The sequence below is a fragment of the Anas acuta genome, chromosome 2 (genome assembly GCF_963932015.1).
Source record: "Anas acuta chromosome 2, bAnaAcu1.1, whole genome shotgun sequence".
Lineage (NCBI taxonomy): Eukaryota > Metazoa > Chordata > Aves > Anseriformes > Anatidae > Anas > Anas acuta.
Window position 1 is genome coordinate 90560809 of NC_088980.1, and position 25815 is coordinate 90586623.

Below are 25815 nucleotides of genomic sequence, written 5' to 3' on the forward strand. Positions count from 1 at the left end.
AAACAAAACCAGTGTCCAGGATCAGAATCATTAATGCAGTTAACTTTAGTGGGTGCTCATGTGCATGGAAGTAATTACAAGGAGGTCTTCCAACTCCAAGAAGCATTGAGAAAGTAAATGTACTGGTAAATGGAATAGGTATACCAGCTAGTGTAGATAGTGAGAGTGTGGCAGTCTGAAGTTCTGGGATTCACTGGTGATTTAGGGTTTTTGTTTCAGTGTTCTGTCATAAAAAGGCTTTAACACCCTCTTTTAATCAGCTGTAAAGTCCTGATCATGAGGGTAGCAGAGAAAAAAATTAATATATTTCAGTGGTTTTCCTCCTTCCCCCTCCCCCCCCCCCTTTTTTTTTTTTTAAAGGGGATGGCAATTTTTCTTTTGTATGAGAAAGACAAGATAAAAGTTGAAGGGAAAGTTGTATCTATAAATCTCACACGGTGCTATATATTTCCTTTACATTCATCTTCAGATGACACCTGCTCGGGCATTCATCAAATCCCACTTCATTTACAAGAACATCCATCTATTGGCCTTGAAAAATGCAATCTTGACCCTCTAGTGTCATTAAAAAAGTGCCACTGCCTAGCTAACTAGCTTAGTCTACCACTTCAAACACATATTCTCTCTTTGGGCATATCTCATTTTCTCTACCTCTTATCTTCTCTTCTGCAGTATACTACACTATCACCGTTCTCCTCTGTTCTCTTTCATTCAGAATCAAAACCTTGACAGTATCTAAGACCCTAAGACTACTAAGACTACTGCCAGTCATACTGACAAACTACCATCATTTGTTCTTTCCAAAGTTAGAGGTACAGGCTTAGCTCCTCTTTCCCCTGACCCAATTTTTCCATAGATGATTGTTAAGAAGATTCAGTTTTTGTAGGATGTCAGTATGAGCAGTCAGAGCAGTCTAGTCCTTCTCCCACTTTCTTTAGGATTTACACTTCAAAACTGATAAGCATATCAGTTTCTGGCATACACTGCTTACTGCTCTATTCAAATGGTTTGATTTGAAAAGCAGGGCAAAGTTCGATGAGCACATTTCTAATTTACATTCCATCACAAACACTGAATGAGTATCAGAGCTCTGTATTGCAGAACAGTGCAGTTGGAGACTTGATCAGACTGGTATAAAGTTCTACAAAGTGGTCATAGGATTTCAATTACAGAGAGATAAACGCTACCAAATACTATGCCAACAAAAAAAGTGCAAGAAAAAAAAAACACGAATACGCTAGTCCAGGTTTTCCCTCAGCACGACACACCAGGATAGCCCTAAAAGAAATAAACTGCTTAAAGCACTCTGTAAAATGTATTATTCCTGCTCTGTGTTGAATGTTTTTCCAGTCAGCTGCATGGAACTTCACTGAGCAGGTAGATGCAGATCATGTACAAGCTGGTGGGAATGCTGTGGATCTAGTTTCCACTTCAGTTAAGGCTGTGGCTTTCTATTTTTCAGGTCTGTGCAGAGAATATTGCTTTTGAAGTGCATAAGGGAACCTGATTAAGATTCCCTGGAAGATACCGAGCAGCTTTAAAATCATATTCAGCTTCATCACAGTGGTTCCTAACTGGTAAAGCGTGCCTTAAACACATTAGAAGCTAGGCTGCATAGGGCAAACGTGGTCTGTGAGACTTAGGAGCTGCATGCAGTTACACACACATCTATCTATACAAAGTTAGCCGCAACCAAAGAAGCTTGTTAATTCAGTTTTAGCAGTGGAAATGGTTGGGACACTGCATGAAAGGTCAAAAATCTGTACTTGTTTTCATCAAAGAAGGGAAAGGGAGGAGAAGGTCTAGGTCATACGGTTAGAGAAAGAGGAAGAGTTGAGCTGAACTCACTGAAACAGAGCACTGACAATTTTCTTGTCTACACAAACGGTCAGGAAGTGCTAAGTCCAGCTCTTCTGGATGGTTTTACCACAGAATAAACTAAAAATTGAAAATGTGTATGAACCAGTTATTAAAAGTAGACATCTTCAGGAAAGGCAAAACAACCCCTTGCAAGTCTTCCAGGTTTGGTGTGACTCAAAAGAAGAAAATTAAAGTATTTATTTCCCCAAAACGCAGTCTACATCTATATGCCTATTTCCACAACTTTAAGATCTATATATAAAAATATGTTTTGAAACTTTAAAAGCTACTATATGAAAATGAAGTACAAGACCAAGCTGTAAATCACTTAGTGAAGAAAATCTTAACAGACCTTGCTTTTCTTGTAAATGTAAGTAAAGTCTCAGTATGGATATACAATCAATAGAGAATGTATGCCACTGCAAGAGACACGAAAAAACAGAGAGGATCCAGCCGAGGGCCACCTAGATCAGGAAAGGATTGGGTAACTTAACATATGAAGAAAGGTTATAGAAACTGGACTTGTTCAGTCTAGAGAATAAAATCCAGAGGGATTTAAGCAGGTATTCAATATCTAAAAGGTAGTTATACAAAAAGCTGTGCTGTCTTCACAAGGATGTGCAGTGACAGGTCAATAAACAACAGGCAGAGGTTGCTTCAGGGGGAAATCCTTCCAGGATACAAGAATAAAATTATTCACTATTAAGAACAATTAACCTTGGAATATGTGAAACGACAATTAAACAATGGCACTTCTTAGGTCCAAACAAGCGATGGCATATCCATTCCTGGGAGTGTTTAAGACTTGCCTCAGCAGAGCCCTAAATAACTGTATCTAATGCTTTCCTTTCAACAGAAGGACATGACAGACTTTTCCATGACCACGATCATCTATACAAACTGCATTACTAAATCAATGATGATCAATGCTCACCAAGGTCACTGTTCAGAAAACTATACAGATTTCAGTTTATACCAGTGGGACCCAGTTAAACTTTCAATAAGGCTGTTTAACCTTAAAGCGAGATCATACTGGACTGCATAAATGGCTTATTACAAATATTAATTATAATAAGTTACATATATCATAAACATTGAATAGTAATTAGATGAACTACTAGTGTTGTAAGAACACTGTTTCTATAGTTAACAGTAGGTAGGAAACTTCAGCAGAGCCCAACTACATTGTGCTAGTGAGAAAAAGCAAGCAGAAGTGCAAACCAGTCTGTTCCCCCCCTCTTACACTACTGCAGTCTCATGGCTGAAGGCAAGAGCAAGGCATGCTCTGTTTCTGGGGACCCTAAGAGATAACTCAGTCTGCACAGGAAGAGCAAGCAGGAAAAATAATAACAGCACTCTGTCACTCCTTAACATGCACTCCTCCAGAAGTACAGCATGCCTGGTACTTATCCAGCTGCATCCTTAAGAACGGTTTCCTGTCCCCTACCCCTGAAAGAAAGTGATGAAGGAAATGAAACAACCCTAGGTAAAGACAACTTCCTCAGCTCAGGTTAATACCTCTTTCATGCCACTAAGAGCTATGCACAACTTCAGTTTTTGACAGCAAGTCACTGAACGGGAAAAAAGTCTTTTCCATTTGACAACATTTTGTGTTTTAATGTGAAAATATTTTTAACACACAATGATGCTTATAAACACTTGCAGCAAGAATACTTTACAGAAAGTTACTGTAGGGACAATAGTATGCAGTAACTGGGTCACATAATGAAAGATGCTCTTCACATTTTTCTAGGGCAAACTGAGCAAAGAAACGAGAAGAACTGATGAACAACTTTAGTTCTTCTGAGTGTCATTTGTGGAAGATAAGCAACATGAGCATTTTTTTTTTTTTTTTTTTTTTTAAATGTCAGATGTAAGACTGAAGACAGATCTCTTAAAGAACTAACTTTGTCAAAATGCTGGAGTTATAAACATAGGCCCAGAAACATACTCACTGATGCAGGAAAGTGTAATCTACCCTCTGCCTCACACTCATTTCATACACTCCCATAATGGCTTAACCTTTAAGCCTACCAGTCTGTTAAGTGTGTTATTTATTTATTTTTAACTACTACAGCTGAGACTGAAAATTTTTAAATTTTACCATTTGTTCATTCTGCCTTTTTCCTAAAAAGTTTTCAATGACTTACAAAAATAAATTATTCAAATTTTAATTACTATGCCCATAACTTTTACTGTAATAGTCTCATTTCTCCTTTCAACCTAAGTCAAAATATAGTGCAGCCATTTCTCCAAAAAAAAAAAAAAAAAAAAAAAAAAAGGAACTTTACTGAATTTTTTTTTTTTAATCCCATGCTTTAAATCTTAACACTGTTGAAAATAGATACGTAGATCTAGAATATAAGATCTCTGGGGCTTGAAAAGAGGCATGGCATTTGCCAATAGGGATATTCTGGCAAAGTTGTGCATCTTTTTCTGTCTCTAAAAATTCACCCACAAACTGTGGTCACATCTGAATGTAAACAAAACTCAGAAAGCACATGGTACTTCAATGCAAAGGCAGGATGGTTAGAAGTTAGCTGCAAATTGCCTTGAAAGTTCCAACTCACTGAGAAAAGTACAGACAAATATTGGCCTGTGCTTCTTCTTAAGAAAAGGAAGTTATTTTGATTGCAATACAGAGGAAAGATAAGAGAGCATTTTTGTGCCAGATGATGTCCAAAAATGTCTGTCTCTATGAATCACAGAATCATTAAGGTTAGAAAAACCTCCAAGACCATCTGGTCCAACCATCACCCTACCACCAATGTCACCCACTAAACCATGTCACTCAGCGCCAGGGACGGTGACTCCACCACTTCCCTGGGCAACCCGTTCCAATGCCTGACTGCTCTTTCTGAGAAGAAATGTCTCCTCATTTCCAGCCTGAAATGAATAGCTGTGTGGTCTGACTGTAGTTCAAATTTATTCTTTTCAGCTTTTACACTTCTTGCATACACTTTGATGAGGAATTACATTGTTTAAGTGTTCCTTCTCAATCATGAAGCTATTTAGGACCTCAAGTATTTGATCTCTTGCATTATAAAACCATTAGTTTTTGACTGGGATGCCAGGTAAAGTTGATAGTGTAAAATAGATACAGGAAATAAAGATAAATGCTAAGGTAAAGGCACCCAAACATCACCTTTCCCACAGTTCAGTTTTTAGCTTCTGAAACTTCGAAAGCAATTACTTTCTTTAATCACTTAAAACCTTTAAAAAGTTTTTTAAAAAGCTGATCTTTAAAACTAAAAAGGACTCCTTAACTCAAACTACAACAAATTTCAAGAGATATTGCTTTAATTTTCACTGTATTATTCTGAAACTACTTGAACGCTAAAATTTAAGCAGAATTAGAGGAATTAGAGCAATTTTAGGAAAGAACCTTTGACTTAAGTAAAAGCAAGCAGGTTATATTCTGACCACTAACATGCTTAATTTAGTCAGTAGTGAAATGGCAGATTCTGGTTTAAGCCATGCTGGAAGTTCTGCTCAATGTGCTCAAAATTTCCAGACATGTGCTGAACCACTGGGTCACTGCAACATGGAGCTCAGTTCTTATGGGAAAGGACAGCATGCAATAGCTGGCTGATCAACAAAGTCCGACTCAGTGCAGTGATTTCTGTTTATCTGATAGCTGGTTTGTTTTCAAAGAAACTTAACAGAAAAAAAAAAAAAAAAAAATCTCTTCCTCTAAGTAATTCAGAAAGCCTGGCCTTCAGAGGAATGATTCAACAGAATAAGGTGGCCTATTTTAGGATTATTTAATCATAACAATGTGAGAAATAGTTTGAAGGCATAGTATATTTCTTCAGCATACAAAGAACCTGAATATACTTACCCGTCCTCGTTCTGTGAGAGTTGTTAACATAATAATCAGCGACAGCTTGTGATCCCAGACCACTTGCCAGAAGTGTGCACATGTGTGAGGAAGAGGTCCTTGTGTAGCAATGTACCTGTTCACAATGCCCACAGAAGGAATTTCCATCTGTAAGGAGAAAAATGCCTTATGTAAAATTGTTCTCACTACTCAATTAGTGCCTTTTTTTTTTTTTAATATTCAGAGTTTCATTCAAACAGAGCATGTTGTTATGAAAGATTAAGAATATGAGATGAGCAAGAAGACCATCAAGATCACAATTTATTATGTGATACTCTTCAAAAATTTAATTTAAACAAATTTTATACTATAAATACTACCTCCCTTCAACTGAAATAGGAAGAGCTAATTAATACTGAAAATGTATTTCAAAACTTGAAACTGCAAAGCTTTCAATGTTTTCTTTAATATTTAGTAATGAATATCTTGTAAGGCAAGGTATATCAAAGGTGCACTAGCAAAAGCAATGTAATAGTTAATGTGCAGTAAGTTAATAGTTTGTTCTTTCTCAAATGTATCTGATACACATTCTCTCCCCCCTCTTTTCCTTGTCTCCCATCTTAAACATGTGATTTAGGCAACTAGAGTTCTGGTTTCTCTTCTGGACCCTTTATAGTATAGCTGATAGGCTCTAAGTGGTTCTACAGGAAAAAAGCTTAGTTTTAAGTTATAGGAGACAGCCTCAGAATTTACAAAATAGAGAAAAATTATTTACAGAAAGAGCTGAATCAAAATTACAGATTTCACCTACATTTTGAAAAAGATTGGTCCTAATACCTAAATTAGCTAACAAGCTAATTTGGAAAGGTTTATTTTAAAATATATAGTCAAAGGCTATCAGAAAAACAACAGGTTGGAAAATGTGATTGACAGACAAGAACAGTTCACACACTTTCAAGCTTTCTGAGGTATTTATTGAGAAATTAAAGTTGACAAAATACCTAATTTAAGCAATGCTAAACTATTTTTAATCTCCAAGACATTGATCAGATAGGAAAACACTTTCAGTAACTAACAAAAAGCTACAAAAGTTGACTGTTCTGTTTCATCAATTTAATGAATCATTATTCACAGCCACAAGACAAAAATCTGAAGACCATTTTCATTAAAAATATTATTAAAAAATAAAGCTTAGTCTGGAATGTTGCCCATTTTCTCAGGTCTACATAAGGAGCTAGATATTAAATCCACAAAATTAGTGTCATGCAGTAATTATGGTGGATTGCATGTGCTTTTATCTGTTGTGTATCAGAGTGACCACCTGTTTCACAAGAGAAATCTCCTCTTTTACATTATGTATCTACACATCTTTTACATTTATGAATCCCCAAAATATAAAATGAATAACCCTTATTCCTTAAAAAAGGCTAAATTTAGTCTGCTATTGTAATATAGAAGGTGAACAAATGCAGGTCTCTGTATGACTTACATTCACATAATTCGCATTAATGTAATCTTCATCTCCCTGCAGTATTATCCTGGTGGCATCATCTGCACACAAAAAAATAAAATAAAGAAGGAATTAAATTAGAAATTATGGGTCATGCTTCCTTTTTATTAAGTCAAAAAAATGAGGAATTGCAGACATAAACAGCATGTTACAAAACAAAATAGATCTTTTAGAAAATAAAATGAACATTTATATAACTTGGATAATATAATTAAATCTTTACAAAGAAATTAAATACAACAGTCTTATAAACTATCATTTAGAGTACAAAAATATGCAAAAAGTCTGTATGTAATACTCACAAGGTAGAACATCTTTGTATCGATTCTTGTCCATATTCTGAGGTACCTTTGCACACGTAACAGCCAACCCGGGTTTCTTTCTATAAAGTTGCTGCAAGGCAGAATTTAAAAATAGGTGAGTTTTTGAGGGATACAATTGTGCAAAATTCCCTGAGTTTTATTTATATGTGTCTATCTTTTTATGTGAAAATAATTTCTATTATTCCTAGTCCATCATCATCTCTAGAAGAATTTCTAGGAAAAGAGAGAAAATATGCAAATCACTGATATACATAGACCGCTTCCTTGCAAAGTCTTCTTTGTCTTATAAGATGTACCACACAATTGTGGGAGGGCTAGAAGTAAAACTGTGAATGAGTGTGGAAGAACTGAGCAATAAAAAACATCAGAAGAAAAAAAATACGGACCGATATTTCTTGGAGTCAACTGTAATACAAAAATTCAAACATTTTCTGGACAAAAACTACCACATTCAACCCTGCAAATATTTGAAAACGCAAATCTTTAATGCATCACAGTCTCTTAATACGTGACTTCCTTTCTTTTGGGTCATGCTCTACCTCACAAATTTTAACTGAAGTGAATGCGCGAACATATACATTATACCAAAAACAAATTTTAAGATCAAAATGCATTGAGAGCATGGTTTAAGGCAATGAAGGGTACAGGAGGAAAAACACAACAACAACAAATCAAGAAATGCAATTATACAATTACAGTTTTGCTGTATTAAATATACATGAAAGCAACTTACAAATGAGTAACCCGGCTGTGCCAAAGATGTAATTGCATCTTTCATGTTTAAAGATTTCAAATATGGTTTCACACATAAAATTAAGTGAAACCAATAGGATGCTAAAATCCCCTACTTTAAGACAAAGGGAATAACATAAAAAATATATTCTATTGAAAGTCTTGCTGAATGCTGGGTCGCAGGATCATGGCTCACCATATTTTTCAACTGCACAGCATGAGCGAGGAAGGAGGCTATGCAGCAATCAAACAGCTTCAATTACTTATAGTTTATGTTCCATTTTACCTGAGTCAAGTTAAGATTTCTACATTTTGTGGAAGACAATGAAGAATAATTTAATGTTAAGTAACAGTTCTGGAGTTTTGTTGCTGTTGCCTAACAAAAAGGTCATATATCATTGACAGATTTGTTAAATTCTGCTTAACTGGACATAAATTATAATTATAGGAATATGTTCTGGAAAAACCTTATATGTGATAATGTACTAAATAATTATTCTCTATTTTACTAACATGAATGGAGATTGTGAGAATTACCAAAGCTGATGAGAGATGTTGCAATTGTCTCTGCTTCTGAAGGCCACTAAACAATGAATTGAAAGAAAAAGAGATTGCTAAGCTATCACTAAAGTAAGTTTATTACATTACAAAAGGGTTCTGTATTTTTTGTAACATCAAGAATATCCTTTTAGAAATGCTATCAGGAAAAAAAAAAAGTTGTCATAAAGAATGAAACATTCTATGAAGATTATTAAAGAAACATTGTCAAAGTTGTTGACTAAATTTATGCACAATAAGCGCATTTAAAGGCTGGCTGATATCTTTCGAGTTGCTGTTTCAGTAGCTAACAAACTTGTTACTACAACATTGCAACTACTGCTGTGGATTTTGGTAAGCCGATATAAACTATGGAGTCCAGAATTTATTTTTTTTAGAAAAAGGGTGGGATCTTAACTCTTGGAAATTTTGGAAACAAAGCAGTCCTCATAAAAGGAGTGGTTATATAATAAATAACACCACAACTCTTCAGCAGTCACCATTAAATCTCATGGCATTTGTAACAACAAAGGAAAAACATAAAAAAATGAGGAAAGAAGGCACCGCTGTTCTACAAGCTTCCAGAGTCAGAAAGGATTATGCCAGACTTCAACTATGTGAAATTAATAGATAACAACAAGCAGGGTTTCTCCAAAGTTACAATAAATGTTTGGATCCCCAATAGCTAAATGAACACAAACACACGCACATTATAATTTATTTCCACTAGAGAAGGAACTGAGTTATCTTTTCTCATTTCTTTTGCTAACACTGACGAACTATTTTAATAAACTACATTTTGTTAGTCAGTTTTCTAGGATATTCTCTGCTGACATGTTGTAGGACATAACAAACATTAATGAATTAATCTATACAGCAGTTCAGCCAAGTCTTATCCCACATACGGGGGAACCTCACCCGCAAAGTAACTTGCCCATGAAGTAACCATCAATGTTTTGAATTGCTATGGAAAAATATCACAGACTGCACATTACAAACCTCAAATATAACTTAACATCACAAACTTTCATATCAGTCTCTAAGAGAAGAAGAACAGGAGCAGTCAAGTTGCTGCTGTTACTCCATGAAAGGCAGTGAAATATGAGAATGTGAAAAATCAAGTTAGGTTATAAAAGGTTTCAGAAACTTCACTGAGCAGCATGGGAAAAGAAACAAAGTACAAGACTATCCTCTGTCAACTCTGCTATTGTACTCAATAAAAAAAAAAAAAAACACAACATTTAGGGAGCTTTGGGTACTTGAGCTAGAAACTTGTTAATTAAAACATTTTTCTCAGCAGGCAATGTTTTATACAAGTCTGATAACTCATTCTCCTCTTTCTCTTGCAGTGGAGGATGAAACTGATGGGCAACTCATATTTATGTTCTCTTGAAATAAGACCGAAAGGGAGCAATAAGTTTTGTAATTAATTAAGCCCTGACTTTACTTGATGGTCACAGCTACTGGTCTGTATTAATAGCATTTGAAAGTTGAGCATTACCTACCTCAAACTGAATAAGTACTGTCCCACTTTCCAGTCCTTTCCTTAGCTGTTCCATAGACTCCTCCAGAGTATCAGCATATTCAGAAGAGATAGGAAGAAGAGAATCTGGGAGATTTTGGGAATCAACTTCATCTTCTGATTTAGGCTCCACAAACTGTTTAACTACTGAAAGATGCATTGAAAATTAAGATCTGTTACATACGGTACTAATGTGCTTACAACACATACTAAGATTTACTAGCTTGCGAGAACAAGATTTGCAAATTTAAGGTCTCAAGAAAACAAGTAACAGCAACAGACTTTCTTTTCTTTATATACCATATTACTGAAGAAAAGGGAAAGCGTAAAAGGTCCTCATGGTTTTCAGGAAAAAGAAACTCTTTAAGGAGCTAACTATGATGGCAAACCACTACTTCCAAACGCAAAGATTTTTTTTTTGCTGCCATCTAGTCTTGCAGATGGAACTTTTGGACACACTTACAGCCCACAACATTAACCATTGAGAAAACTAAATTGGTTTTGCCTAAAACAATTTAGAAATTAATTAATGGAATATCTCAAAAAAGCTTGGACCTCCCGCAGTAAAATCAACACAAGCATACACTGTACTTCTTTTCCACTAGAGGAGCACCTGAATTCTGTTTTCTAATCTCTTATACTAACAACTGAGGGATCTGATTTAATAAATTGCCGGTTTTCTATGATACTCCTTGCTAACATATTGAAGAACGTGAAAAATGTTAATGAAAAGCTACACACCAGTTCTGTTGCTCTGTGAAAGCTATTGTATCACTGAATGTGTCCATCTGTGGTTATTCTCTGCAATGCTCAGAATGGCCCATACGTGCAAAACTAGGGAGATGTTTGGACTCATGCCCATACAAATGACTGGCATGGAGTCATAGGTTATCTTTAGCTAAGAAGAGACTTATCTGCAGGTAGGAAGGGGACTAAAAAAAAGGTTAAGGAAAGACTAAATACTGCACAGAGTCACTGGAGAGGCCTGCAATAACAGGAGCAGGACTATGTTCAGGGAGAACAAAACACAGAGACATCTGTCTTCCCAGGAACATACAAAATTTAAAATAAAGTAAATGCTACAGAGGCGTGTAACATTTATGCGGTTTTATTGCCTCCTGTTTCCCAGCAAAGCATAATCCCTTCAGATTTTTAAGTCATAATGTAATCAGAAACTCTTTGCAAACCTTTGTGTTAAGGACTCATCATAGCTCCTAAAGAAAGTAAATAATAAACCAGAAGTTTCACTTCATCTGAAAGCTCCTGGGATCTGCATGTGTTTAAATAGGAGCAAGCAAAATGGAACAAGATTGGTCCTCTGTATTTTACATATAAAGGCCTATGACCCTACATATTTCAGACTGTCTTGTTTGCCAGCAGCAATTTAGTGAGTAGACTGCATGGGTCAAGCTCATTATCATCATAAAACATCTACTGTAGGAATTTAAAAAAAGCTCATTTGACTTGTTTTGCAGCATAATCGTGCTGGGCAACAGCAGCTCATGGGTATTTGCAAACACGCAATTAAAAATTTGTAAAATTATGCTATATTTACAAAAAGAACTTTTGAAAGGAATCATTTGCTGCTTTGTAGATTTTTAGAGCTAAAAACATAAGAAGAAATTCTAACTTGACAGAATCTTTGTTGCACTGGAAAGAGTCTCCAGTTAAAACTATTTATGATACTAATTTAAATGCAGGGAGAACTTTCTAGCACGGACATATTCCAAGTGAACTGAGAACACATGTACTTAAATAGAAGGTATTCCACCAAGCATAAGAACACCAGTCTCAAATACATTAAAACTGAATAAAATAAGGCCAGTTACCTTTCCGCCTGACCAAAAGTGCAAGCTCTCTCGTGTGAGATTCTCTGCTGGCTTTTATGAACATGACCACCTGGTCATGCGTGTGCTCTGAGATATCTCGTCCATTAATTAATACTATTTGATCACCTTCATTCAGTTTTGGAATGCATTTATCAGCCTGTTTCAAGACCAAAGAAACATATTAATGTCACTGCATCCAGTCATGTAAAGAAGAACAAATCAGTATATGAAGTTCATCACGCAAGCAAATTCTTCCGAGTCCTCTTGACAAAATTTCATCTTCTGTTACAGAAATTCTATCAAAGAAATAAGATCTAAAGCTTTTTGTTGCTTCAAAGCCTCTCAATGAAGATGAGAAACAGTTCAAACGGCATACTAATAGCTAAAAAAAGAATTTGTATTCATCAGATAGCCATTAGCAAATTGCTCTTAAAGATATAAATTTCAAACACTAAACATCAGCAAATGAATTTCTGGAAAAAGCATTCTAAGCATACAAAATGACAGACTTATTAAGTAAACATCCTTCACTTTTTATGCAGAGAATACCGAAAAGCCCAAATATGACTGAGGTTATTAAACCAAGGATAATTTAAGTAACATGACGTTCCCTGGACATGCATTTCTTTTTACAATTTTAAGAAGTTTATACATATTTTGTATTTTTGATATTTATCAGATTTTTAATTGGTAGATATCAAATGATATCCCCATTTCATTCACTTAGAGTGTTAATAAATTGATGTAGTTGAGTATTTGATTTACGATGCTCAAGTACTATGCAATTACAACACATTTCAGTGTTACCTACCTGTGCTGCACAGAACATAAGGACACGGTTCTCCCCATTACAACTGAAAACTTGCATTATAGCTTGCCTTGGATACAGCAATTTAGTTTATCTTCTGTACTCTAGCATTTGTTTGGCTTATTTTTCTGCCACACTTGCTAGCACACTTAGCTTTGCATCCAGCACAAAGTAATTCAAGCCATGGCCAGAATGATATTGGCTTGAGTGATGAATTAACGTGAAGGCTGCACCCAGAGAGTCTTGGTCAATAGCTCTATATCAGGGTAGGGGCTGGTGACAAGTGGTGTCCCTCAGGGGTCTGTCCTGGTACTGGTACTGTTTAAGATATTTATCAATGACATAGACAGTGGGATCAAGTGCACCCTCAGCAAGTTTGCATTTGATGCCAAACTGAGTGGTGTGGCTGATACAACAGAAGGAAGGGACACCATCTAGTGGGGCCTGGAAAAGCTTGAGAAGTGGGCCCATGTGAACCTAATGAGGTTCAACAAGGCCAAGTGCAAGGTGCTGCACCTGGGCCAGGGCAATCCCAGGAATGAGTGAGTACAGTCAGAGTACAGACTAGGAGAAGAACTCTTTGAAAGCAGCCCTGAAGAGAAGGACTTGGGGGTTCTGGTGGACGAAAAGCTTGACATGAGCCAGCAGTGAGTGCTAGCAGCTCAGAAGGCCAACTGCATCCTGGGCTGCATCAACAGAGGAGAGGCCAGCAGATGGAGGAAGGGGATTGACACCCTCTGCTCTGCCCTTGTGAGGCCCCACCTGGAGGGCTGTGTCCAGGTCTGGGGCCCCCAGCACAAGAAGGGTGTGGGGCTGTTAGAGAGGGTCCAGAAGAGGGCAATGAAGATGATCAGAGGGCTGGAGAACCTCTCCTGTGAAGGAAGTGTGAGAGAGCTGGAGATGTTCAGCCTGGTAAAGAGAAGGCTCTGGGGTGACCTCATTGCAACTTTTCAACACTTAAAGGGGGCTTATAAAAAAGATGGAGAGAAACTTTTTGCTTGTGCAGACAATAACAGGACAAGGGGGAATGGTTTTAAACTAAAAAGAGGGGAGATTTAGATTAGAGGTTAGGAGAAAATTCTTCACTCAGAGGCTTATGAGGCACTGGAACAGGCTGCTGAGAGAAACCATGGATGCTCCATCCCTGGAGGTAAGACTAGACTGGATGAGGCCCTGGGCAACCTGATGTAGGGGTGGCATCCCAGCCCGTGCAGGTGGGATGGAACTAGGTGATCTTTAAGGTCCCTTCCAACCCAAACCGTTCTATGATTCTATGATATACAAAGCTGATTAAAGGATCAGAGCATGAGGAAAGGCTGGGAGAGCTGGGATTGTTTAGTCTAGAGAAGAGAAGGCTCAGTGGGGAATCTTATTAATGCATATTAATACCTGAAGAGAGGGTGCAGAGTGGAAGGAGCCAGGCCCTTCTCAGTGGTGCCCAGAGCCAGGACAAGAGGCAATGGGCACGAACTAAAACACAGAAGTTTCTATTTGAACATCAGGAAACACTTTTTTTTTTTTTGGCCTCCCTCCTGTGAGGGTGACTGAGCACTGGAGCAGGCTGCTCAGAGCCTGCAGTGTCTCCCACCTTGGACATATTCAAGACAAACTTTGACAAGAGCATCAACTTACGTAACAATTCTATTTTCATTGCTATCTCAATTTTCAGTTTGTCTAGAAAGTAACCAGCTATACAAGAATCATATACTTAAATACTCCATTTAAAATCTTTTATAAATGAGACCTAAGTCCATTTCAGTCTCTTCTTCTGTATTCATAGTTGTTCCCTCTATTGGCTTCATGCTAACACAGGTTCCCTGAACTTTGTTCATCCAATGTTTTTGGTCCTATCAAGAAACAAAATGTGAACAAGACGCTTAAATTAGCCCTTTCCTCTTGATCCTGGTTATGCCTTGCAGGAAGCATGGATAACTCTCCTGAACTAAGTTTATAAGTGATGTACTACATTACCAAGTAAAAAACAGAAGATGACAGAAAGGAGAGGTGATAATGATAGAACCAACAGGAAGAAAAATGCAGAGCTAGAAAAAAAAGTGATATGGAGATGAAAATAAATTGGGAACCGTTTGTGTCAGAAAATAAAGTAAAATTAAAGAAAATTTAAAATGTGTGTAAGTGCCAGAAAACAGATAAGAGAGAAGAGAAGGAAGATAGAGAAAACAAAGATGTATGCAAAAGAAAAGAATCCAAATAGAAAAGCTGATTAAAAAATCTATTTAAAAAATTAAGATTGCTTTCCCCCACTTTTTCTAAAGAAAAAAGGATATGGAAGATTGTCAATGATGAACGAAAGACATGAAAAGAGAGGAACAATTATAATCAGCAACGGTGTCCTTCAACACTGATTTAACCAGGTATTCACAGTTCCCAAGAAGAGTCCCTGCCATATTTTGTATAATTTATGAAGGCAAGACTGAAGAATGCGACTATGAACAATTGATTTAATCTCTCTAAAATGCTGTTAGTAATATCTGAGAAGATAAATGATATAAAGATCATATCAGTCATACAGACCATATCTGGTCAGTCTAGGAGCGTCAAGAAGTCAACAAAAATACAGAAGGAATGGTTTCTGAGTTGCTACATTTGTCAATAATTTAGAATTCTTGGCTGGTTGCTGGCTATTATTCTTTATTACAGGAGAAGATGAATATCTATGCTCAAAGAAGCTATATTAATCATGTGACATGTTAATGCCTCAGCTCTCTTGCTTGAATCATCTGACTGTATAAAATATATCTCAAAGGGGAATTAATTCTTTCAATGTAAGCATAATTTGTAGATTTTTCAGATACAGAGCTTTTTCAGACAATTAATTATGTCAAAGGCTTCCTGTCCTATTGACACACCCAATGTTTCATTTTATGCTAATCACTTTGTTATTGCCCCAAGAAGCATGCATACTATTTTTCAGTCAGAAGTTTTATTAAATACAACCATAACTACTTCTTTATCACCTTTGGACATTAATACTGTTTGTGGGAGGGAAAAAAAAAAAACAGTACAGAAATTTTGTTAAAAAAAAAAAAAAAAAAACAGTTGCAAGTTGTTGTTGTTCTTTAGATTTATGCTCTCTTGCGACTCATTTTGCTATTCTGTCCTCAAATTTTTCCAGCACTCTAGATTACTGCTGTAGTAGAAGCGAATTTAAAAAACAAACCCACACAACTTTAGGATGCCAAAGGGAAAATACTGCCTTATTTTGTGAGTACAGTTTCTTCTCTTCCACAAAAAAAAAAAAAAAAGACAAATCTTTTTGAAGGAAAATTGAAAAAAAAAGTAACCTACAAACCTCATAAATATTCTTGGCAAATAATATTATTAAATAGTGTCCCTGAGCACAATTTGCTTGGTAATGTGTGAATCCAGAACAAGCTGAAACAGCAGCAAATACAATAAAGGAATGACATCTCTGATGTTCCATGAAGCTGAAGTAAACCAAAAATGCATTCCATATAACTACGTAAACTCTCAAATATCAATTACATTTTATTAAATAGTCAAGAGAAGGTGAAATATAGTTTATGGAAAACTATATAATCAACATTACTACTGTTATGCTCTCTATTTTTTCCTCTTCATATAATATGGTGTGATTTATATAACACTGCTGTTGAATATTGAATACTGCGTTGTGTAAGTTTCCAGTTTATCCCTTGACCCTTGATAACTTGCTCACTTGTTGCTTTTAGTCTAGAAAGCTAATTGGTCACTTCTATCTATGCCTACAGTTACTAATTGGAGATGCTTAAATGAAGCCTTTAAGTTAGAATTACAGTCCTTTTCCAATCAACAAAGAGAAAAACAGATCAATACTTCCATACTTCCCAGAAGACAACCTGATCCGCCAAAGGATAACCACTGCCTCTGGAGAAGCATCTTTCCTTCACTAATTGTGAAATGAGCCTGCTTGTCTTATATTCACTTCAATATCTCAAATAACCCTTACGAAGTTTGCCAGGTTGAATTCAAACCCTTAAGGTCTGTTTCATTTTCCCTTTATGAATTCAAGTTATAATGATAATTTCCTATTACTTTTCTATTCAAATATTGTAGCTCATAACAGAGTGCTGTGTACTGCGTTAAGTCAAGCCACAAATCTTAAATGCTTCAGCATACAAGTTCTCAAACAATTTCTTTTAGCTAGATTTACATCATGACATTCAGATATCAGCCCTGTGTCTGCTTATCACATTTCAAGAGTCTCTAATATGTAGAGCGCAACAGACTTGTAAGTTTAAGTCGCAACTATCTCCTATCAAGTTAACACTGAGATTGTTTTATGAGAGTTGGGAAATATACTTTGGAAGAAGGTGAGTGAAATAAAAATATAAGATGCATATCTTCACAAACTTAAGAACCACTTATTTTGAAAAATGTTAAAGTGTTATATCACTATCATTATTTCACATTTCAGCGTAAGAACTCAACGGCTATACTGATTTTGATGAATGTACACGTAGTCCAGAAAAATTGCCATAAATAAATATCCATGGCAAAACAAAATGAGTGCAAACACAAAATCACTAAGGTTGGAAAAGACCTCCAAGATCATCTGGTCCAACCATCACCCTACTACCAACATCACCCACTAAACCATGTCCCTAAACACCATGTCCAACCTTTCCTTCAACACCTCCAGGGATGGTGACTCCACCACCTCTCTAGGCAACTCATTCCAATGTCTGAACATACTCTGCTCCCCACTCCTGAACCCCTGCTCTGCCCTCAGTATTCCCCCATCCTATTAGCGTTTTTAGCATTAAGGATTTCTTTAGTTACTGAATAGTCAGACCACAGCAAGCTGCCAACAGGTTGTTCCCTCAAGCATTTATCCTCTCCTAACCACCCTACAAAATTATTTTAACCACAGCATCCTTTGTCAAGGAGTTTCATAGGTGTCTCGTGCCCAAAGAACTACTACTATTCATTCATTTTCAACCTGACTTTCACAAACTTGATTTGATACTCCATACTTCTTTTAATGGAATCCCCTGCTACCTGTTGCACATTGCTCCAAAAAACCTTGCAGATCTTTGCCATATCTCTCTGAAATCATTTCTTTTTTTCTTGGCTGCTGAGGCCCAGACTACTCACTTCTGTTCTGCATCTTCAACCGTCCTTTTTGCCCCTCTTCAAACATTTTCCATTTTCCAGAGCCATTTTAAGATGCATTTTTTGAGATGATAGGGGAAACAAACATGCTTTCAGCAATTCCCAATCTTTTCATCCACAGCTCAAGAAAACACCGGTCAAATCAATTTCTAAAAAAACCCCAGCTCATCTATTATTTCATACTGGTTGTGTATTTCCAAATTCCTATGAGTAAACACTAGACATTGGTGGAAGAAATAATAAATGAGAGATTAAAAATTGTAAGAATTTACTTACAGGTGATCCTGGAGTTATTCTTGATACCAGTAATGGCATTTTTTGATCTACACCACCCTAGAGGTCAAGTAAATAATGACATAAATAATATCATTATAATACATACATTATAAACATAAGCATTGTAAACGAGCAATTGCCTATTTTAATTTTATTTTTACAAAGTTAGTGTTCTATCACTGTAAGTCAGTTAGGTTGAATTTTGATGAGTGAATGTCAAGAGACGTGTGTGTTTTTTCCAGTTAACTAAAACCAGTGTCTTTGCCTGCCCATACATTTTAACAGGTAATAAACAGATGAAATGCACCATTACTCAAATCCTACTCTTCGACCTAGCCTAATTCAACATTTGTACTTACTAGGTGGACAGTATCCTTAAATATTGTGATGAACTTGCAAGAGATCAGGTAGCAAAGTTCCAGACAGCTACCTTCCCTTATTCCCTTTACATGAAGCTCTACCACTGCTCCACCAATAAAATGCTTAAAGCAAAATGATCAAATTTGACCCTGATTTTGATATTATGGCTAGTTTACACTACTCTATCTTTTTAAATAGAATTTCAGTGAGGGGATGTCAAAAATTTACGCAGAAATCCATACTTATTTCAATTTTCTTCCTTAATTGATTTTCATCTCTCTGATGTGATTTTTTATGGGTATATTCAGTAAGATAGCACAAACTAAACTATTTAACTTGTTTTATAATACAGAAGCAAATTTTTCCAGAAATTAATACCTTCAATTAAATTTTGGAGTCCACATTTATGCAGCAAAATAGGTAGTTTGCTTTCGAAATGTATCATGCCCATTAAAAATGAAATGTATTCATAATGCTAAATTCATAATGCTACGTAAAAATGGTGGTGGTAAAAATAAGCAAAAGATTGGTGTTTTACCTTTAGATTAAATCCAAACTTCCCATCTTCATCTGGTGTGATTCTCACCAAAAGTAACTCTCCCTCAATTAGTTCATTCTGTAATATACAGAAAAATCAACATCAAACTTTTCTAGTTTTTAAAACAAGACAGCAGCAAATAAGAATATAGCGTATCCAAACGTAGACATGCTGAACAAGAATACTCTATGTAAATCCGTGTTTTAAAAAGGAAGAAGTTAAGGTTAAAGAATACACTCACAATCGTAACCTTTAAATGTAAAAATAGCTGCATGTATAATTGTGGATACTTTCTATGCTTTTTCTGCACTAACACTGTTACCCTCATTTTAACTTTTCCAATTGATACCTATTAAATTTTTCAACGTATTGTCCTTGCTAAAGGTGACTGAAGGAAAAAAAAAAGATAGGTACAACACTCTTCAAGCATTTTTACTCTAAGCATTATGAAGTTACGTCTTTTTCTTCAACTTTTCTCCCCTAAAAGGGTACACGATATCTTCTGCAGGAGATCAACAAGCCAGAATGATTAAAACTTGGTGGCAGCTACTGGACAGGCAGGTTAGAAAGTTGTTAAGCACACCTCTGGAAAAGGCTGGAGAAAAGGAGAGGAATGATCTGCAGTCATAAAGCTAGCACAGGGCACCTGGTGAAAGCATGATTTTTAGCCATCCCAGAGAGGAGATGCCTGGGATAAAGCAGAGTTGTGTCTGCTATTGAGTCATATAGCCACTCGAGTTATGCAAGGATTCCCATTCTATTAAGAGATTCCCTACAAATGCTGCTAGAAGCCTGGACACTATGGGAAAACAACGTAGTTGGCAGGTTTGCCTTTCATATTTTATGTAGAGTCTTAGAGAAGTTTGAATAAGGCAAGAAGATTTATTCCTATTACCGCATAAAACACGCTCATCCCAGGATATAATCACAATTTATGTGGATTCTAAATCTACAGTTCAAAGCTACATTTAGCACCAGTTTTGACTTTAAAAGAATGCAACTGAACATACCTTATCACAGTAGTACTGACCGGAATCTTCTGTTGAGCTACTTTTTGTAATGTTGTCATACGTTTCTAAGAAGTGTTTATCCACCCCTTCCAATGGGTAAGAGCCAGAAATGTTACCAATTCCATTGGGAGACTGAGCCAAGGTTTTAGGTGAGGTATGGGTCAGAGAATTCCGAGTTGGACTATTTCCCAATACGTTCCTTCGTTTAAGAAAGATAAATAAATATTAGGAAGGTATTGTTATCCAGATTTTTATGTTAAACAGCATAAAACATGCAAACGTACTGCTTGATTCCAAGAGCAAGCCAATTTCATACTTGGATTTTAACACTTCTTGCCATTCAAAGTAACAGTTATTTGATCTGTGGATGTCCAGAAGAAGGGACAAAACAAAACTGAGTAGCAGAAACATTTTTAGCAAATTATTTGGAGGTTAGCAGTGAAAGGTACTGCTGAAGTGGTACAGGAAATCACAGTAACGTGGAGGAAATGAGAGTTGAGCCCCAGGGGAAAGGCACTCCAGTCCTACCCATGAAAACTGTACACTGTGATTCCACTCATTTTTGCACAGTACTCTTTTTCATTCCACTCACATGAGTGCCAGCTCAACCTTATCTCTCTGCGAGAAGGTGGTTTGCAGAAAAGCCACGGTAAATTGTCAGAGAAATAGGAAATGAAGTGTCCTTGACAGGTCTAATAACAGTACTATATTCTGTCTTTAAGGTAATTATAGCCATGAAGAAGGACCCAGAATTAAATGGAAGTGTAGACCTGAACTAATGGGTCAAGAACCTTAAAATTCAACGATGCAAAAAAACAAAAAAAGAAAACAGTAGGTAAATGAATACATCAGATCTTAGAATTGGACAAGCTGCCTGCTAGTGCCCCATGACCTTTCAAATGTTCACTCAGCTACAGCTATTTCTTCTGAAGGGGAAGAAATGCAGACCTCTAATACAACTAAAATCGTTCTTCAATTAGATCAAACTCACCATACATACTAAAAGATCCACCTTCACAAAAACTACACAATACTTTGTGAAAATTTGTGTGTTGGGAAAGCTCAGTGCAGCTTAGACACAGTGTCCTAGCATTAACATATTGTGCTGTGTATGGCACAAACTGAGGTGTGCCACACTGCAGACCAACCTTGTACTTGCATCATGGATGCTCAGTGGTAGGACAGTTTGCAGCAATACTCAGCACTGCTACTGGGCAACCCAACACTGAAATGAAGTACATTTGATCCTTGGAAGCATGTGCTGTTAGTTTTTTTACAGGGTGTATGTGATTCATTATCTGCTTCACCATACCTAAAAGCAACATCAAATCCTCAAAGAAAGGAAGTATCAGAAGTAAACCCTGGCACTGGAATTTGTGAATTCCAACATCAGTCTCTGCTCTGGTGCAATTCTATTCATATATACGTGAGCTTTTCTGAACCATTCCCAGGGGCCACTGCTAGCTGTCAATGAACTACACTACAGAGGAACGTAATGTAGGCTTTTAACATACAGGACATGCAAACATTAATAATAATGCAAACACTTATTTCTCAGTTTGTAGAAATCTGACTACAACTTATGTTGAAAGACGTCATTTGGCAAACGTAGCTTTGCCTTAATATTTCTGATGCTCAGTTTTATTACATGTTCTTGGCAATGTGAATTAAATGGTTTGTACAACATTTGCAGGATTTTCAGTTACCACAGGAAATGTTTTTCAGGAGACATGATTCACTTGGCTCTTTCAATAATCTGAAAATACTTTGGCAAACAATAATGACACTTAAAAAAAATAAATAAAAGAATTATGCTATTATGATTATTTTTTTAAATCTGGTAGCTTCCAAGAGGTTTTCATTATTTCTGTGAAGTCATTGTTAAGTAAGCAGGAACACTGTATATGTAAACACATCATAATACATTTTTCAGAACATATGTTATTAAGAAAAAATGCACTTGCAACTTGAGAGCATAGCTCCTGATGATCTTCCAGTGTAGAAAAAATTAACACCACCAGAAGAACATGACAAATTACTTCAGTTAGTGCTTCCTGGCACTACATAAAGTCACGAGATAAGATTACCAGCAGATTTTAGCATCAGTAAACTTTTACAAAAGGTTATACTGAACAGTTTAAAATTATTATTATTTTGTTAACAGCACTTATGGTCATGTTAGGAAGTAAAACCTCCCACATCCTGATCCAAAATCTTATTTTTTAATAAAAAAGCTTTATAATATTCATTGGTTTACACATCCATTTTGATCTTCAAACTATAAAATAAGTACTTGGAAAAAATAATTTATGTATTTTGTTAGATAGCTTAAAGCTAAGGAATCTATAATAGAAAGTTTAAAGAAAACTCACTTTGGTGATTCTTGTTCCGATGACCTGTTAAAAATGAGTAAATAAACATGAGTTAAATCTTCAGAAAAACAGGAACTAAACTCTAATTAAAAAAAAATGCCTGTATGAAAGCCAAAAGGTGTGTTCACAGAAAATTAAAGAATACTTAATCCTGTGCAGAAGGTCTGAATCAGGCAATTATGGCATTTATGAACCACTCAACAAAAAAGTCACCAGGCAGTTCTAACTACTCACTTCCACTTCTGGCACAAGCCCAACGACAGCCAACGCATCTGCTACTGAAACGTCAACTACGCTGGAGCTTACAGAGGCAATTATTGAACAGGACACGCTACAGCATTTCAGGAAGTTTTAGCTGTGGATCACACTGCCTGAAGATGTCACTGATTATATTTCTTTACATGTAGGTAACGAGAAATTAGCATAGGCTGCTTCAGAAGCACCACTTAGCGTAAGAGCAGACCAGATGCTGACAGGGAATTTTAACACAAAGCATAGCTAAAGTAGAAGTGACTACACAGGTGAGGACAATCCAGCACAGAAAAGAAAGGCAGTTAATGAGGGTTCTTTGCTGATCAGCTTGGCTGATTATAACAGAGTCCTCAAGCATTATCAAGAAAACATTCACACACAGCATCTGCTGTGGATAAAGTCTGCTCTTTGCTCACATCCAGGAGTGAAAGAATCTAGGTAATTGTAAAACTTGCTGTGCTAGAAGAACCAATTTGCTTAAACTGAGGAGGGGAAAAAAATGTGCAAAAACCAGTACATTGTGATGGATTGGTTATCTAACCCAATATTCTGTTTTCAGAAGTGGCTAACTGATGCTTAGGAAAAGTATTGGAAAATCACGCAAACATTTAGTGATGCTTTCTAAGAAGACTCGCATGGCCACCAACAATTAGCAGTTCTGGGACTTCTGAAGTTGTCATTTATTCAAACATACTTAAATGAAAAACTGAAATGGAGTATAGAGGCTGGAAATAGAAGCAATTAATCATATTAGGGAGCAGTTCTGGCTTTCTTATATTCTATAAAACATGCAAAAGAGACAAATTAAGGAAAGTTATAGTCCACTCTGCTTAGGCTGACTGTCCAGTTCCTTTACAATCCAGTTACTCCTCTCCCATTTCTGCTTCCACAAACTTGTCATGAACACCTCAGGAAACAGAAAGACTTTGTTGCTCAGAACAAGCCCTGATACTCAGGTGCATTGCTGGGACAGCAGCCCCTCACCACAATTACCCTTTCAGATCACAGAATCACAGAATTTCTAGGTTGGAAGAGACCTCAAGATCATCGAGTCCAACCTCTGACCTAACACTAACAGTCCCCAAAAGATGCCTCCTTTCCAGAAGAAGGTCACAGCTGGAGGCTAAAACTGTCAAGGTATCAAGGTATTTGCCTTACAGTAAGCTTTATCACATGAAAATTTGTTGGTGAAAGCCACATATGAATATATCACTCCCTGTCACACAAAGCAAAGCAATGACTTGCCTCAAGTTTGTATTTCTTTGCCAGTTTCTCCTGAATTTAGTAACCTAGCTACACAAATTATGGCTTTTTTTTTGATAAAGTGCTCTGTCAAAACTGTTATCTTACTCAATTCAGTTGACCAACAAACATAAGCACAGCTTTTTACTAAAAGAATGGGACTTAAGTACTGTCTACTACTGTTTTTCCTTTAAACATTTCATCACAATAATTACTCAGCAGTGAAGACATAAATTAACTGTCAGATTGTAAAATGAGATCATGTTACAGTTTGTCTGTTTTATTAGATAGCTTTTTAAGTGTGGCAAATATATTCAAAAACTTAGCAGCTCTACATGGGGAAAAGTATCAAAAGTTATAACATAGAGCATTTTCTGAAGCAATTGAAGAGCTTCATCAGAAACCACCTGAAGCAGTGAGTTAAACCATATTACATCAATTAAAATAATAAGTATGATACTATAATAAATTTGAAAGTAAAGGTTACCCAAAAAAGTGCTTGCAAATTAAAGTCTGTATGGCAGATAGAACAGAGCTTTACAAATTTAGTAAGTAGCAACCAAAAAGCCTAAGCAATACAACTCCATGCTGGAAAGATACAAACAAGCAGTTCAGCTCGGGTGCAGAGCTGAATTGTCAAATTACAGGAAGCAATTCACAGTACAGTTAGATTTTCCAAATGTTGTTTTCTAAAACAACCTTAATATTAAGAATCATGTACTATGTTTCAGCAAAAACTACAGTAGAAATAAAAGGTTCATTCTAGTTCAGTTTCCTTATTCTACAAGATGAACAAATTCTTCCCTGAGAGGCAAAGATGGTGAGTGAACCTGATTCAATAAGAATTTGTGGAAGTTTGGGTTGTGTGTACTTTTTTTAAAAACAAAACAAAACAAAACAAAAAAACAACAAAAAAAACCCACAAAAAACACACAACAATACTATTGTTCATCTTTCTTTATTGCACTCATGCCCCACCTTTGGGATCCCACTGACATTCTCCCCCATGCTCTCACAAGTACCTTCAGTTCTCTTGTTTGCAATCCTCACAATACTTGTACTCCCTAACTGCCAGCAGTACAAAAGATCCTTTGGCACCATGCACACACACACTGCCTGAGCAGCCTATCTAAGAGGTACAGACTTATAATGAACTCATAATGGAATTACTCAATGACAGAAGATAAGAACAAGCTTTTTTTCTACCTAGTCACCAGTTTTCACTAAGCTCATAAAAAACAAAGTTAGCATCTTTGAAAGCTCCATCCCCAAATTAGATGTGACTGCAGTTGTCCAGACTTTCTTAAGTGGGAAGGAACACAGACAGGCAACACGATGACATAAGCCTTATTTCCTTTGGAAGTCATGCTAAAAATAAAGAATCATAGAATTTATTTTAGTTTGAGCTAATTGATTTCCTTCAGAGGGAAAGAACAATAAAGCTTTGTATTTTTCTATGCTGTGCCACAGAAGAGATATGGCTCTATTACCAAATTCTTTGTAGAGTTCAAGCTGTTATGTTAACCCATCTGAAAGCTCCTAAAACAAACAAACAAAAGCCTACGTAACATAAAATTCTGATACAATGTCCCTGTTTTAATATAATATCTCCCATCCCTAACACAGGGAAGTCAGGTTATTTGAGACAAAAACACAATTTGCACTTCCATTCATATAGTCACACAGCA

General features: G+C 36.3%; 1 protein-coding gene across 7 annotated transcripts in view; it reads right to left on the reverse strand.

The window, feature by feature from the left end:
- PTPN3 (protein tyrosine phosphatase non-receptor type 3) overlaps positions 1-25815 on the reverse strand; it is a 163842-nt gene that overhangs the window by 19114 nt on the left and 118913 nt on the right. For 6 of the 7 annotated variants that reach the window (XM_068671157.1, XM_068671159.1, XM_068671162.1 and 3 more), the window contains 9 exons: positions 22634-22657; positions 20262-20460; positions 19252-19329; positions 18354-18410; positions 12134-12290; positions 10288-10451; positions 7493-7583; positions 7170-7231; positions 5702-5848 (listed from right to left, as the gene is read on the reverse strand). In XM_068671157.1, coding sequence (XP_068527258.1) covers positions 5702-5848; positions 7170-7231; positions 7493-7583; positions 10288-10451; positions 12134-12290; positions 18354-18410; positions 19252-19329; positions 20262-20460; positions 22634-22657 — 979 coding nt within the window. The remainder of the gene's footprint in view (positions 1-5701; positions 5849-7169; positions 7232-7492; positions 7584-10287; positions 10452-12133; positions 12291-18353; positions 18411-19251; positions 19330-20261; positions 20461-22633; positions 22658-25815) is intronic. The other variant, XM_068671158.1, reaches the window with a different exon arrangement.